The sequence below is a fragment of the Astatotilapia calliptera genome, chromosome 11 (genome assembly GCF_900246225.1).
Source record: "Astatotilapia calliptera chromosome 11, fAstCal1.2, whole genome shotgun sequence".
Classification (NCBI taxonomy): Eukaryota; Metazoa; Chordata; class Actinopteri; order Cichliformes; family Cichlidae; genus Astatotilapia; species Astatotilapia calliptera.
Window position 1 is genome coordinate 18,149,649 of NC_039312.1, and position 14,450 is coordinate 18,164,098.

The 14,450-nt window shown below is 38.6% G+C and overlaps 1 protein-coding gene across 2 annotated transcripts; it reads right to left on the reverse strand.

Moving 5' to 3' along the window:
* Window positions 1-606: 606 nt before the first annotated feature.
* Window positions 607-9,656, reverse strand: pals2a (protein associated with LIN7 2, MAGUK p55 family member a). Of its 2 annotated transcripts, XM_026184190.1 has the most exons (14): window positions 9,371-9,656; window positions 8,083-8,167; window positions 7,444-7,567; window positions 6,587-6,705; window positions 5,046-5,198; window positions 4,502-4,651; window positions 4,061-4,288; window positions 3,207-3,338; window positions 2,772-2,874; window positions 2,592-2,663; window positions 2,336-2,497; window positions 2,029-2,231; window positions 1,819-1,947; window positions 607-1,701 (listed from the first exon to the last, which is right to left on the reverse strand). In XM_026184190.1, exons 3-14 carry the CDS (start codon window positions 7,472-7,474, stop codon window positions 1,525-1,527), a joined length of 1,659 nt encoding a protein of 552 aa, XP_026039975.1. In that variant the 5' UTR covers window positions 7,475-7,567; window positions 8,083-8,167; window positions 9,371-9,656; the 3' UTR covers window positions 607-1,524. The 2 variants fall into 2 exon arrangements, with proteins under 2 accessions (XP_026039975.1, XP_026039976.1); XM_026184191.1 differs by lacking the exon at window positions 7,444-7,567 and having other exon boundaries at window positions 9,371-9,655.
* Window positions 9,657-14,450: the final 4,794 nt, after the last annotated feature.

Genomic DNA, 14,450 nt, shown 5'->3' on the forward strand with positions numbered 1-14,450 from the left:
TCTGTATCCCGGTTGAAGCCTCCCTGTGCAGAACATATTCCTTGGAATGTGAGATTATATAGTCGTTACAACTTAATTCACATCTAAGTGCGCAAAAAGAAGCGATAACCTAAATATGGTCATCTCAGGCACACAGCTTGCAGCAATATCCCTATAGACAAATCTATTATGCTCCTGGTTCTGATTATGTTGGGCATTCTCATGGAAAAAAAAACATGCTTTGTCTCTCAAACTACCATCATGTTTTATTATTAACATCTTATTAACAGTATATAATTATGTCATCATCACTAAGATTGTATTCAAATCAATTGTTCTGAGCAATAACTGTTTCTCAAACATGGACTGATCACATTCTTTGACAATATTATAGCAGTAACATTTCAGGTTATTTTTACTCTCAGATCAATTATTAATTCTCCAATGAGCTCCATCTTCAGGATCTTTGACGCTCATAACACAAACCTCATTCTGCACCACCCTGGCTTGTGTACATTTAAACTTTTTGTGTCATTTGCTACTACATACACTTTTGATTTTTAATATGCCTGAATGTAGCATGTTTGTCGGCAAGTTTGCTTAAAGAAACACACCTAAAACACAGCGGATCATTAGAAAACACCAGTTATTTATTTGACATCTGAAAATACATCTTATGTGAAATCTTGTAAAATATAATTTTATAAGTAAATATGAATTTTATTTAAAACTGTTAAATTTTAGTACATATCACATCAAAAGGGATGTTTCACTGAGGTGCAGTACCCTGTTTGAGAGTCCTGTGGAAAGTCTTTCTTTGAAAACACAAACACAGCAACAAATACTCAGAAACATTTACATGATCCAAACGTCTGACACAGAGTCAGCGTATTTAATGTAATATCTTTCGTGCTTGAGTTAAAGAGCCATAGGTAAACACTACAGGATTAGTTTTCTTCCTGTACAACTTCATACAGTGACTGGCAAATCGTTTTCCATTCATTAAGTTTGGCTGAGGAGTTAAATCTTTGCCTCCAGGAGGAAAAAAGGTCTCATATATATGACACTATTCTACACGAATGACAAGTCTGTAATGACAGAATGAGATGAGAAACTGGACGCATAAGCACTGTAAACTGTAACACTGAGGTATTATTCTTTTCAATGAGCGAGCCCTCATTTTTATGTAGAATAAATACAACTTAACTGATCTTACATACAGATGTAACATTAAAAACTGGGTTTGCTTTCAAAAGCATCTGACACGAGTGCCAGTACTCTTCCAATCCATGTGAGTAAAAAATATCATTTAAAAAATACTTGCCAATAAATAAGTACACTTCCTATGTGTTGTGAATTGCATAGTGTGCTAGAAAGGAATCTGGCAATTCAGGTTAAGGTGACTCTGATGCAACTTTGTGTGAGACCAAATTCACACAGGCTTGACGTCCAACACTTACTTTGTGTGCAGCACAGTGTTGAATCCCCTTTTATCCTAAGCCTGGCACCTCCAACAGCAGCTTCTCTCCAGTGGGGGGTAAAATATCAGTAGACCCAGCTGACTGGAACCCACTGTGGCTCTATGATTAATTGCTCCACTGCTTCCTGGAGCTTGTCAAAGGCTTTGTCCAGATTGTCATTAACAATAGTCAGGTCAAAGTAGTGGCTGTATGCCCGGCGGATCCTGGCGCTCTCGTCTACAGTCTTCTTCAAATCATTCTCCTGTTACAGAAAATGGATTAAGCCCATTTATAGAAGGGAAGCCACAGCCATTACAGTGACAACCACTGTAAAATCCCACCATCGTATTTAAGAATGTTTCATCGGCTTAAAACTTACCGTGAGTAGTTTGGTCGTAAGTCCAGCATCTACCACAGCTTTGTGCATAGCTCTTAGTGTGTCCAGCTCAGGAGCAGCAATAAATACCACAAACGGCATAAACTCAGCAGTCTTCAACACTTTCAGGGCCTGGGCATAAAATGTGATGTCACTACCAAAGCTTTTAGGAAAAGCAGATCCAGATATTCAGTGCGTGCATCTTTGACCGACCTGAGGGTTAACATCTAGGATACAGGTACGGCCGGCAGCCACCACTTCATGGATAGAGTCGATCTTGGTTCCATAAAGGTTGCCATCGTACTCGCCGTGCTCCAGATAGCGGCTCTCTTTGATGTCCTTCTCCATCTCTTCCCGTGTAACGAAACAGTAGTTTTGCCCATCTTTCTCCTCTTCTCTGGGACGGCGTGATGTAACTGAATGTAGAAGGTAAGAAAAGGCATTTCATGCAGCCTGACGGGTCTAAAGTCTGAACATTTCGGTGGTCTCAGGTCTATGTCTCACACATGCACGCACTCACATGGGACAGTGGTTCCATATCTCAGGGGATTCACGACAATAAGCCTGTTCTTTAGGCTCCGCCTCCCAACTCCCTGAGCTCCAATCAGAACCAGCGTTTTCCTTTGGAACGGGGGCATCCTGGCTACCTCTTCATAGGTCTGCAGCTCGTAACGATCAAACTCTGTTGAAGGCGATACAGAGTCAGTACTGTGTCACCATTTTAAAAAATGTAAATATTTAAGCGCGAAAACCCTAAAACTGCAGGTAATACACACCTGCATTCTTGGTAGTGAGGTACATCATTTTTTTCTTTTTTTTCTTTCCAGTCAGAGTCCCACAGAGCATCCCTGAGTCAAATGCACAAAGTATTAGTGCTCCGCATTTTGGTGCTGAAATCTAACCTTCATTAAATCTATACAAGAGCAGCTGGTACGGTTGGAAAGAGTCATACTAACCTGTACCTGACATGTCCCAGTCTCTCCTCACAAAGGCTTTTCTCTTCTCCTCCAAGACCTGACTAGGGATGAGGCCAGTGGCTCCACCAACAACTTTCCGTGCCTATACAGGGGTTAGAGTAGTTGAGAGATGCTTCAGACTCTTAATTTAAATATATAGAAAGAAAAAAACTATTTGATGGTTATTAATCTTTTAGAAAGCTGTAGATTCTTATAAACTGACTCAGAACTCGCACCAAGCAGCACTTTCGCCATTGGGGAGCAGCAATGGCTTTAGAGTTCTGCAGTGAGTCTTTGATGTAACCTATTTAAGTGGCCAACGTTGTTGCCAACATTCATGGTTGTGTGTAGTGTATTATGTATTAACTACTTTGCGATCCTTGTGTTTTACATATTGTGGCAGCCATAAATTTCCAGTAATATGAGCACACTCACCTGCCACCAATTGGGGTCTTCCTTGTTGACTACATGAATCACATCTCCTCTGGAGAAGGCCAGACCCGCCTCTTTACAAGGGATCAGGTTATCTGTGGCTGGGTTGTAGTTGAAGTGTGACTTCACATAAACCTGCAATTTAACAGAGGTGAGGTGTAAATCTGTACTGTGACATTACAACACTTAATTAAGCTGCAAAAAAACTACATATGTCTCATGACTCTTGATTTTGAAATACAATATGAAAGTAAACCTTCTTCTTTCCCAGTCAGAAGTCAAAAGCCTGAGTGAGTTGGACCACATACAACTCTTAAGTGTGAACAGGAAGAAACATTTTCACTCTTACTAACAGTAGATAATTTATCGTCCTCAGTACAAAGTACCAATAGCCTTATGATGTAATTTTACCTAAGGCTTCTCAGTGTCAGCTGCTATGTGTGCTCCATTGAATAAAGTGGTGCATGTCCTACTTGGTGTGTGGAGTGTTATTAATAGATTCCCATGGGCTCAGTTTTCAAGAACCTGGTATTCAGAGATCACTCAGCTCTCAATCAATATATATTATTCATTAGAGCACAATTTCAGAATATATTATTGCAAATCAAATCAAATACCAACAGCAAATATTAAGGTGCATTTATATGACTGAATGTAACTTGATATTATATGAAAAACTCTAAAACTAAGAAAAATGTCATTAAAAGCAATTCATCTTGCATCCAACTTATTAATTAAACATCCATCCACCCATTTTCATCCGCTCATCCAGGGCTGGTCGTGAGGACTGAAAAACTAAACTAAGATTATCAATCACCTCCAGGTGAATTCAGAAAATGAAACCTCCTTTTCTGTACCTGTGGAGGTGCTGGTGTGTCTTTGTAGCTTGGCAGGACCTTGAGTGTAATACTCCCGTTGCAGTCCCTCAGCAGCTCCTGGAGCACATGTGGGTCGCTGCCGACCTCTCGACCATTCACCTCTCGGATTATGTCCCCTGTGTGCAGCATGCCTTGCCTGTCAATTGAGCTTCCGTGCAGGATCCGGGCTATCACCATCTCTCCTCGCACCACGCGGAATGTCACCCCCTGAAAGAGAGTAAGAGTCAATAAAGTACTGTACATCCGCACTTCATAAATCATAGAGGAGGCCAGTTTCATGCGTTGGTCAGGTTCCTCTAAAAGATGATGATTAACTATGTAAGGCTGAGTCACTGCATCCTAACAGATAGTCAGTGAAAGGGCATGTGTAAAACTCTTTGCAACTTAACAGGAGTGTTTACCAATGCCTTGCTAACTCACCAGTGGTTCCCCAGCTTTCTTCTGGATGCCAATCATCCTGACAGCATCAGCTGGCATCAGTGAACTGGTCATCATGGAATTACTGTTAACTGCAGTCTGCGATGTTTCATAGCACTTTGCAGCCACTTTGTCATGAGCTTCTATCAAACACTAAGACAGAAGAAGAAGAGAAAAATACACACAGAAAGAAATGACTTAACAATATGTTTCTTGGAAAAATGAAAAAACACTCCAACATGCATTACATGAATTACTATGAACAAATGAAGACAAACTGCACTGCCAATAGACTAACTGAAAAATATCCCCAAGCAGTTACAGACAGTGAAGACAAACAACATTAGATTTACTCAAACAGTGCGTAGGAATCCTCTCAATACTCTCCGAAACAAATTAGTTGATAGTAAGAAAGCGAGACCAGTTAGGTGAAGCTTGCAGACAGGTAAATCAGAAGAAATGAGGTAGGGGTTGGAGAAGCAGCTCTGGCTTCCATTTCCACTCCAGTAAAAAGCCCCACCCCGCCACTGAATAAGACTTAAGGTACCTTGAAGTGTGGCTCCTGCAGGATTTTGACAAGCTCAGCAGCGGCAGCATCCTTATCTGTGAGATTGTTAAGGGCATCCAAGATCTCAGTGACAAGCTGAACATTATCATCCCGCACGGCTTGTAACGCAACTTCCTCCAGACGCTCATGTGCCTAAACACAGACATGTCCACCAAAAGAGTGTACACAGCAAGTCAATGTTTGTATCAAGCATGAGGTAAATTTGGTTAGCCTTACAAACTGTGATTTTATAGCATAATAACATTCCCAAAGCTGCAATTACCACTTGATGTTTTTTCTATATTTCTGCCAAGCAGCCAGATTACACTTTAGATCCACTCAGTGGACCTGTTTGTTCCACTGAGTGGATTTATAAAGTTTGAAAACTGTGGCGTGAAGGTTGTGATTTTAGGAATTTGGACTATATTTTGCACATGTGGAAGCATGGGGGCTTGCAAGTTGTTAAGAATGGACTATGCCATTATGTTCCTCAGCCAGAGTTCTGAATGACTTCTTAATACCATCTTTCTAACAAAAACACTTCCATAATTGTCATAATTCCATAATTTAATCCATAATTGCACTGGCTACAACAGCAGGCATTCATAAAAACCCACTTGCTGATATTTTTATTGAATTTTAATATATCCAAACATTTTAAACAACTCAATAACAAAAAATATATATATATCACAGTGAATTACTTTACCACCTACACCAAGAACAAGCGGGCTTTGTTTCTGTTAAACTATCACTGTGATATGCAGAAGAATGAAGGAAAATTAAGAGCAGAATATAAAGTAACAAGGGATTCAAATCCATTTAATATGATTGATGGGCCATCTGTGTAAAATAGTGTATTTTGTTTTTTTAAAGCTACAAACTCTTGTTACAAAATAAGGACAAGAGTTTCTCTTTGTGGACGGTTTTCTATAAAAAGCTGTCTATTTATAGTTATGGTAGTTAAACCTGATGACCTCAATCTGCACTGGAGATATTTTTTTCAGAATGTTATGTAAGCCATTTGTTCTTCATGCTGTAAGCCTCTTTATTTGTGTGTCAAATTGATTGATCTAATTTTAAGAGGTTTTCTGTTTTTACTTAAGCTTCAACATGAACTTAAATTTGTGGTGATTAAATAAAAATAAAAATACAAAAAAGCTGTGCTATACAGCCCTGCAGAGAGTAGACCTTTGTGTTTTACTCTTCCGATGACAGGAAGGGTATTAGATTGCAGTAGCTAGATTTCTGGTAACTAACTTAAATGTGGACACAAGAAAAAGACACACAACAAGTAATCAGTTCATGTGATTACAACTCTTGCACATAAAGCATGAATTCCCCATTTCTCCCGTCTCCACACATGAGAAAACACCAGCTACAATTCACTTCCTCTGTCCTACACAGACTTCTAATCTACTTCACTTATAGCTAACAGAAAAATCGACCTGATGAAATTATGGTGAGATGTATCTGTGCATGTGTTTGTAGGAAGTGGAGAACAAGCAAACAGAAGTGGTTTCAGCGAGTGCACAACATACCTTAGCAAGGGAACGGACGATGGGGCTCTCCATGATCCCTCTGAGGAAGATGAGGTCAATATCTTTGGCTCCTGTGCCTGATGGCATGTCTCTCAGGTTCTCCAGCACCTGTTGCATGGCTGTAGAAGAACAGATAAACTTAAATGATTTAGCTAACCATTTGCCAACTGCTCTCTTTACTTCTTTTAAGCTCTAAAATGAACTGCTATGTAAAAACAGAGGCAGAAATACTAGTGAAAAACCAACCTCGTGACCAGCAGTAATAAATATAATTAAAATTCAGAGCCAGTGGAAAACTATTTCAGTATACTACGAATGGACAAGGCAAGAACAACAAGTGGGGAGCGAATCAATGGGCCAATTCAAAGAACATTGCTCATTTCCATTGCAACAGCAACAAGGACGCACGGTCACCAAGGAATTGTTTCACTAATAGCTTTGTCTCGTAGTGACTAGTGACACAGGTCAAATTATTATTATTATTTTACTTCTAGCAACAAAATTAATGCAACATCTTGCTTGTCACCAAGAAAGACGTAGCAATAAAAACACTTGTCATTTTTTTCTCTTTTGTTTATATGAGGAGTACAACACTGAATTAAAATGTAATCTGAACAGATGAGCCTGAAACGTTTTTATCAAGAGAACCATGTATTAAACATAGTTTTTTCTACATTTTTGTCCATAAAAAAGAACAAATGGAATTGTTGACAGGCGGCCAAAGGCACCCCCACAACTATCTCTGAGAAGTGGGCACAGTACCATTCAAATGGTAATTAAATGGCAAATATGGTAAACAACACTGCTGCAATTCCTGTGCAAAAGGCTAGTCGGGGACTTTGTCTCTTACAGCTTACCTGAGCCAGACTTTGCGTTGGCCACAGTCATGTTTATTATTCCACAGCTCAGGATGGTGAAACTCCCTAAACACGGTCAAAAGCCACCCAATTGCTGTTTACAGAAACCAGAGCAACTGGAGAGCTGCAGGATGTAGGAAACCCACTCGAGTCAGTACAGTATCACACTAAACAAGCCTTTTTCAATGATTAGAATCAAGCCTGCATTTACTGCTGTATGAGTGATAAACAGATGCAGAACGGAGAGCAATTAGAAAAGAAAGCATTTGTTGGTCTTTGTGTTTTATGCATGTTAGCACAAAGGGCACTCATGAATTAAGCAGATGACAAAGAGGGTGATTGAATGACAAAGGATGAGTCTTCCATCCTTCTGGCTAAAGGTTGTGCCAGCCACACACAGAGAGGGCCCTGGGGATTTTCTGTGCAAACACGGTCTCCAAACAGAGTGAGGAAAAAAAACTCTCGAACTCCCTCAATACACAGTAAGACAGTCGACTCAGGAAGCCTTGTTTGACTACAGATTGTGAACTGTATAAACATAAATGAAACACTGTATTCTAGCTATGCACTATCAACAAAAGCAGCAAAACAACCATGCTGACCTAAAACAAATACCAAAAAAACATGGCAACAACTCACCTAGTTACTGATTTCAGATCATCAGTGCAGCAGGCCAACACCGAGCCCCACGTTTTCTAAAAAACACTCATCTGGTACCTCTGGACTAATGAGAGAATGGAGGGAGAATAATCAGAAATTGAGCAAGACCGTTTTAACACCATTATAACTATCAATAAAAGCAAATCATGATAAATACGCAACTCCCTACCCTTAGGGTCCCTTTATTGTCCACACTTCTCCTGCCCATTCAATGTTATTGTAATGCAGTCATTGTGATTGGCCAAGATGATCACATGACCACTGTCTATTTAAAGAGGAATTTTATTTTAAAGCTTAAAGGAGTCAAATTATGGACCTACATTTTATCCGATTTAAAGTAATCAAAAAATAAATCATGTAGTAAAACAGTTATAATTTGTATGGGACGCGTGATTTTGGTATATTATATTTACATTAGTTAAATATTCTGTTTTACTTCTCAATTACATTTTTCAGTTGTTTCGTTTGCATTATACACAATATATTCTACGTAGGGCAGACAGCATTTCGTTGGTCCGTATCCTTAGCATTTGAATAAGGTAAATGTTTAAACATTACTTCAAGGAAAATAAAACCTATGCACATCACAGCTGTTCTCATAAGAGTGTTCTCTCTTCTTTCTTTAAACTCCTGCAGCACTTCTTAGAAGAAGCTGAAATTGTCACCAAACCTCAGGCAGGACGAGTGACTTATAAATGTGTTCTCTGCAGTGGTTAAATTAACTGATGTCAAGCTACACACGCACTGGGCACGTGTAACCACTTCAACGTCAGGTAGCTTAGCTGAAATGGTAAGTAGAAGCCGTGAATACTAATTTTGGCGTTAATTACAACGACCAGTTGCTGGTTGAAATAAACTAAACCGTAGGTCTCTACTCTCAGGGCGTCTTGTCATTAACACCAGAGCTCGTGCCGTGTCCGTTTGGATCTCATATGCGGGCGAATTAGCAGCGCTAACTAGCAACTACGAGTGGCGTGCGCTCTAAGTTTTATTTTTGGCCGACAAATAATACTAATAATACATAATAACAGACATGCCAGCAAAATTTAAACAGGCTAGCTTCGGTAGTTAACGCTCAGTTAGTATCGGCCCTTGCAGCAGAGAAGTAAAATCAGCTAAAGTTAGCTTTGTAGTAGCTAATAGTAATATGTGGCTCATAGTAGCTACTTAACATTAGCCAGTGGCACAGTGAAATCCGAGAAACTACTAGGTCCCGTACCGTTACATAGCCTCACATAAACAAATGAATGAATGAAATATACTTTACCCAGTTAAATCAGTTTCCAGTCAAGCTTTCATTCTTTTCTTTATTCCGGAGTTTTATAATTCGCCGATCATTCGCGCACGAATAAGTTGTTACTGCGTTTTCAGAGTGCGTGCCTGCATGCGCCCCTGCTCTCAGTTCCCAGTCCACTCACGCACTGCTAATGTCATCCAGTGCCGTTCAAGTTATATCTAGTGCAGCGAAAACCCGCAGTCTTCTCATATAACTTTCTGTTACACTAAAATAAATAACGGTAGAAATATTAAGTAGAGTAAATGTTTATGTATGAAAGTAAGCTGTAGCAAAGTTGTTGCCCTCTTCAGATTTTTATGACCCCGTTAATGTACTTTTTTTGTTTTTGACTAAATGTATTTTAACAACAGTACTTTGTTGAATTAAATATGCGAGTACTGTAAATTAAAATATACAGTTGCCTTTTGACCACCTATTGTGCCTTTTCATGGTTTTTATGAATAGGGATGAATATTGAGTCAATTATCCATTACTGAATTGGTTTATAGGTCTCATCTTTTATCTATTTCGTGTATTGATTCCTGATCTACTGTGAGTAAGCGAGTGTGTGTGTAGTCTTTAAAAACAAGTCGACTGAATGTCTAACCTTATATACAGATTAGTTTCTCTGCTGACTCCAGAAAAGCATGCACAATGATGACAGCTCATATTGCATAGCAAACAGCACAGCTAAGAACTAAACTGGAAGGATACGCTTACCCCAAGAGATACTGTAAGCCTCACTGCCATCTTTGAGTCCTGTAATAATTGTTGCCATGTCTGGCAACAAATAACCTCATCTGCACAACTGACATTCATAAAAAAGTGACATTTTCTCTCAAGGCACATAGAGACTACCATAGCATTGCATGATTTGCTTTTATGTATCCAGGTCACTTGATGAGATTAAAGTGTTAATCTGTTGTGAGTTAGGGTGGAGGCAAATCTCAGTAGGCTTGATAAAAGAGGTAAAAGTAAAGCTGAGAAAAACACTTTGATGTACTCACATTACTAATTTCTATTTCACATTTCCCCTAAATAGGACTCTTGCAGCAGACATGTTTTAAAAGCTATTTGCCCCACTTAAGAAAAACCTCAAAATGCTTAGATGTCAGCTCACCATCAGAGTGCACTGTTACTCCATCAGTGAATGACACAGAAAACACTGTTCACCACGTAAGACACACTTGTACTATCTAGCAACATGTCACAGTGCAGCAGTGGCAATAACACAAACAGTTTAAAGTAGTTTCTTTACACACAGCGTTTATTCCATGCAACACAAGTTCAATTCATGGGAGTAAAAGACATCATAGTGGCAGCGTTATGGTAAAGTCAACCTGGATGTAACAGCTCTAGCAGCATGGCAGCCCATCATACCTACAGAAACACATTAAAACATAATAATTAGAAATTGAGTCTCTAGAAAACACATTAAAATATCTGCATAAGGTATCCCTCTTCCTAATCAGACTCAAGTAATATTCAGTCCAATGAAGAATATATAATATACAAGAATATATATATGGTAGTTTAACAGAGAGATAATGGGGTAAATAAATCTACCTGATATAGCTGGATCCTGGAACACTTTCTGTGCTCTCCCTCACTAGCACATCAGAAAATACAGTATCAGGACTGTCTCGTTTCCCATACCTGTGCATAAAGAAGATATCAGCAATTAAACAATATTTTTTTCCATATAGGGTCAAGATGGACTCAATAATATAGAAGTAGATAACTAACCTCTGTCTTGTTATGAGGTTGATGTAGTGTCTTAGTGCAGAATAATATTTGGCAAGCTCCTCAGGTGGCGCGCCTTGCCGTGGATTGGCAGGTTTGGCTGGGTATGCATTTATGCCAGAGTGAATACAAACCAGCAGGCAGAGAGCCAGAATACTCAGCGACATCACAGCGTTGGAACACGTCCTAGATCACAGGGAAAATTAAGTGAAAATACAGAGTAATAAAAAACAAAAACACAAATCCAGCAACTCACGGCAAAATCAGAAAAAGAGCTCTGCAATAGAGTGACCATGTTCATGTTCATGAAACATAAAGGCAGTCAAATCTGTAAAGACATGCTGACTTTAAATTTAAAAAGCAAGCCTCTCCATCAAATTGTTACAAATAAAGATTTTGCTTACACTTTAGTTCTGCTGTAGTTGCTTTTCCCGCTGTTCAAGGCACGTCTGTCTGATTCCCTACATTGCCCATGTTTTATACAGCTTGTGCCATGTGGGGAGGGGTGTGTGTGTGTGTGTGTGGGGGGTAATTCTGTTCTTTTAGGCTACTCCTGAGAAATATCTATGGTTGCATTATTTAAGCTCAAAGTAGCAAAGCAGTGAAACAAAAAATGGCATTATTTCAGAAAAAAAAACTCATAACCTTTGTTTTTTTATAAATGTAAATTAAGTACATCACTAACATGCTACAGAAATTTGTGTTCTACAATAGGACCAATTCATTTGGAACAACCCAAAAGGTCTGCATCATTTTTGTTTACCCTAATGGCTTTGTTTTCTATGTTTAAAAAAAAATAAGGAGGTCTAAATAAGCAATAAGAGTACACCTGATTACAGCAAACTTTTCTTTGGTTCACAAAAAGATTTTGAAGTTATCATGGAAAAGTACTGATGAGTGGAGATGAAAGCTAAAAGTTTTATTAATGTAGAAAATCTACTTAAGACCAAAAGCAGCATGGTATGTTTTAATAAAACTGATGATGTGTAACTTAAGATGGCCATGGTTTTCACATTAAGCTGAAAAATGAAAGGATGCCCTAGTGTTTGGAAAAATTATGTTTCACTTCATAGAGAAATGCAAAGGGGGTCTACATCAAAAGCTACTTTTAACTACTACCTTAATCACAAGGGGCTGATACAGCAGGAAGCTCCACATGTTTGATTTGACTTTTTTATTTTATTATTGTTTTTGAAATGCCGGATGCCTTGACTGATGCAGCTCAAAAGAACTTGTGGCTCATCAGGAAACAAAATTAACTCATGAAATTGTGCATTAACCATCTCAAAAATAGGAAAAGCTGCTGGAAATAAAAGAACAGGCATTCGTGCTCCTTGCTATCACACAATTGTGTATTGTGTGCAAATTATACAAGAGCAGCCTAGTCAAAGCCTTTAAACGGTTAGCAGTAATGAACCAAAAGTTCAAAACTCATTAGTATATGTTAAATCCTTTGATTTTATGGCCTTTTAAAACTGCTTCATGTATCTCATCTTTAAGTCCAAATTAAACACTACTGAATACAGGCAGTTGTCTTAAGACAATAACTGCAGCAATTTCGGCCAAACGAGCAAGCATAGCTCTAAATTACTCGAAATCATACAAGAAAGGGCAGGAAATCACAAAAAACTCCTTAAATTTTCAATTTCAGTTGATAGAGGGCACAAAAAGCTTTCAGCCCCAAAATGATAAGACAACTTTAATGGCAACTATTTTCTTAGAAGGGCACTCAACAAAAACTTGGCAGTAAATCGTTGCTGTTCTGTGGCAGTCATATGAGCGCTGCACTCCAAAGCAACAGCACAAGTCCTTGCTGGTAACGTCGGCTAAACACAAACAAAAAACTTTTTCTGGCTCATATTACAGGCAAAATATTCAGATGCTGTAAAAGAAAATGACATTGTTATTCATAGAAAGCATTTACATGTTAATACTGCGATTTTCATGGCACTGAGTATCACTGCCAAGTGATCAGGTTCACTGTTAGTATGAATCTGTCAGGAAAAATGCTCCAAAACAACACTATGCTGATCAGATCAGTCAAACTTGGCATGCTTGGAGCAGACACCAACTGACTGCTGTGGCAGGAGCTGCCAACCAGGCATCAATCATGTACTTCATTGTCATCACCGGACACAGGCGTTGGGGTACAAGAAGCTCAAAACTATTTATTTACTTTTTACAAATACTCCCAGAATCTTTGCAAGCACATTTGCACTTGATGCTGAACACACTTTACGGACTGATTTAAATAGTTTGTGACATCAGGTATTGTGATGACAAATGAGGGCCAGGTGGATAAAGCACAGAGTCCTTCAAGTGCCATTTCTGATAAAATTGATGTGCTCTCTTGTAATGCTCCTCACAAACGTTATCTACAAAGAGAGAGCCCACCTGCAGGACTATCAGAAGGCCTAAATACATACATTTACTCGTACTAAAATATCAAAAGCCTGACACCCAGATGGACTTCTAGTTGAGGATTAAAGCTAAAACTTTCAGTAGGAATTCTGGAAGATAAATTATTTATTTTAGCCAGTTGCACTGGATAGTAATGACCACCTACTAAATAATATACTCCTTTCTTTATACAGAAACCTAATGCTACACAAAGACCATGATAGAATTTAATTGCATATGCACTTTGGTAATGTATGTGAAAGTAAGCCGACTGTGAGCTTTGTATAGCAATGAGTCATGCAAGACATAAACTCTGCTACTATTTACTAATTAACCTCCCTTTCTTCATAATCTCCTCCATCGTAGCACCTGGTCCCTAATGGGGAGAAAACAGTGGGTGAAACAGCTGTATAGATAATGAGAACATTATCCACTCAAAATTTGAGTGGAACAAAAAGATTTTTCAAACTGCAATTTTCCCCCAGAGCCTTTAAAAAAAAAAAAGAAAAAATAGAAATAAGCTAGTTTAAAAAAATAAATTACTATATTACAATAAAGACAAATAATATTAAAAATAATTACTTGATAGTCTTATTTTTTAATTTAAACTACTGAATAAGTAAGTGTGATCAACAAAGTCTAACTTTCATCTCAGTGGGTTTATATTGGGAGTGTACTGGAAACCAGAGACTATGTTGCATGAAGATGTCCAAATTCACTGCTTCCCCATCTGTTTTTAAACATTAGTCTGACTCATTCTTCATTTTCCATTCATGTGCAAGCAGCACGACCACAAGTTAAAAGCATTCAAACACCAGGTCCAGTCGGCTCTGTGCAGGCATCTCCTGCCTCATTACATTTTCACATTTAGCTAATGTCCTGACAATAAGTCAATGAAGCGTAATGCTTGCATGCAAGAAAGTTATGG

What these genes read in the sequence shown, in the direction of transcription:
- pals2a (XM_026184190.1), bottom strand. Translation starts at nt 7,474, where the DNA reads ATGACTGTGGCCAACGCAAAGTCTGGCTCAG. An exon ending in AGAAAGCTGGGGAACCACTG is followed by an intron (nt 4,289 to 4,501) that starts GTGAGTTAGCAA and finishes ACTCTCTTTCAG; the next exon opens with GGGGTGACATTCCGCGTGGT. An exon ending in ACACACCAGCACCTCCACAG is followed by an intron (nt 3,339 to 4,060) that starts GTACAGAAAAGG and finishes GTTAAATTGCAG; the next exon opens with GTTTATGTGAAGTCACACTT.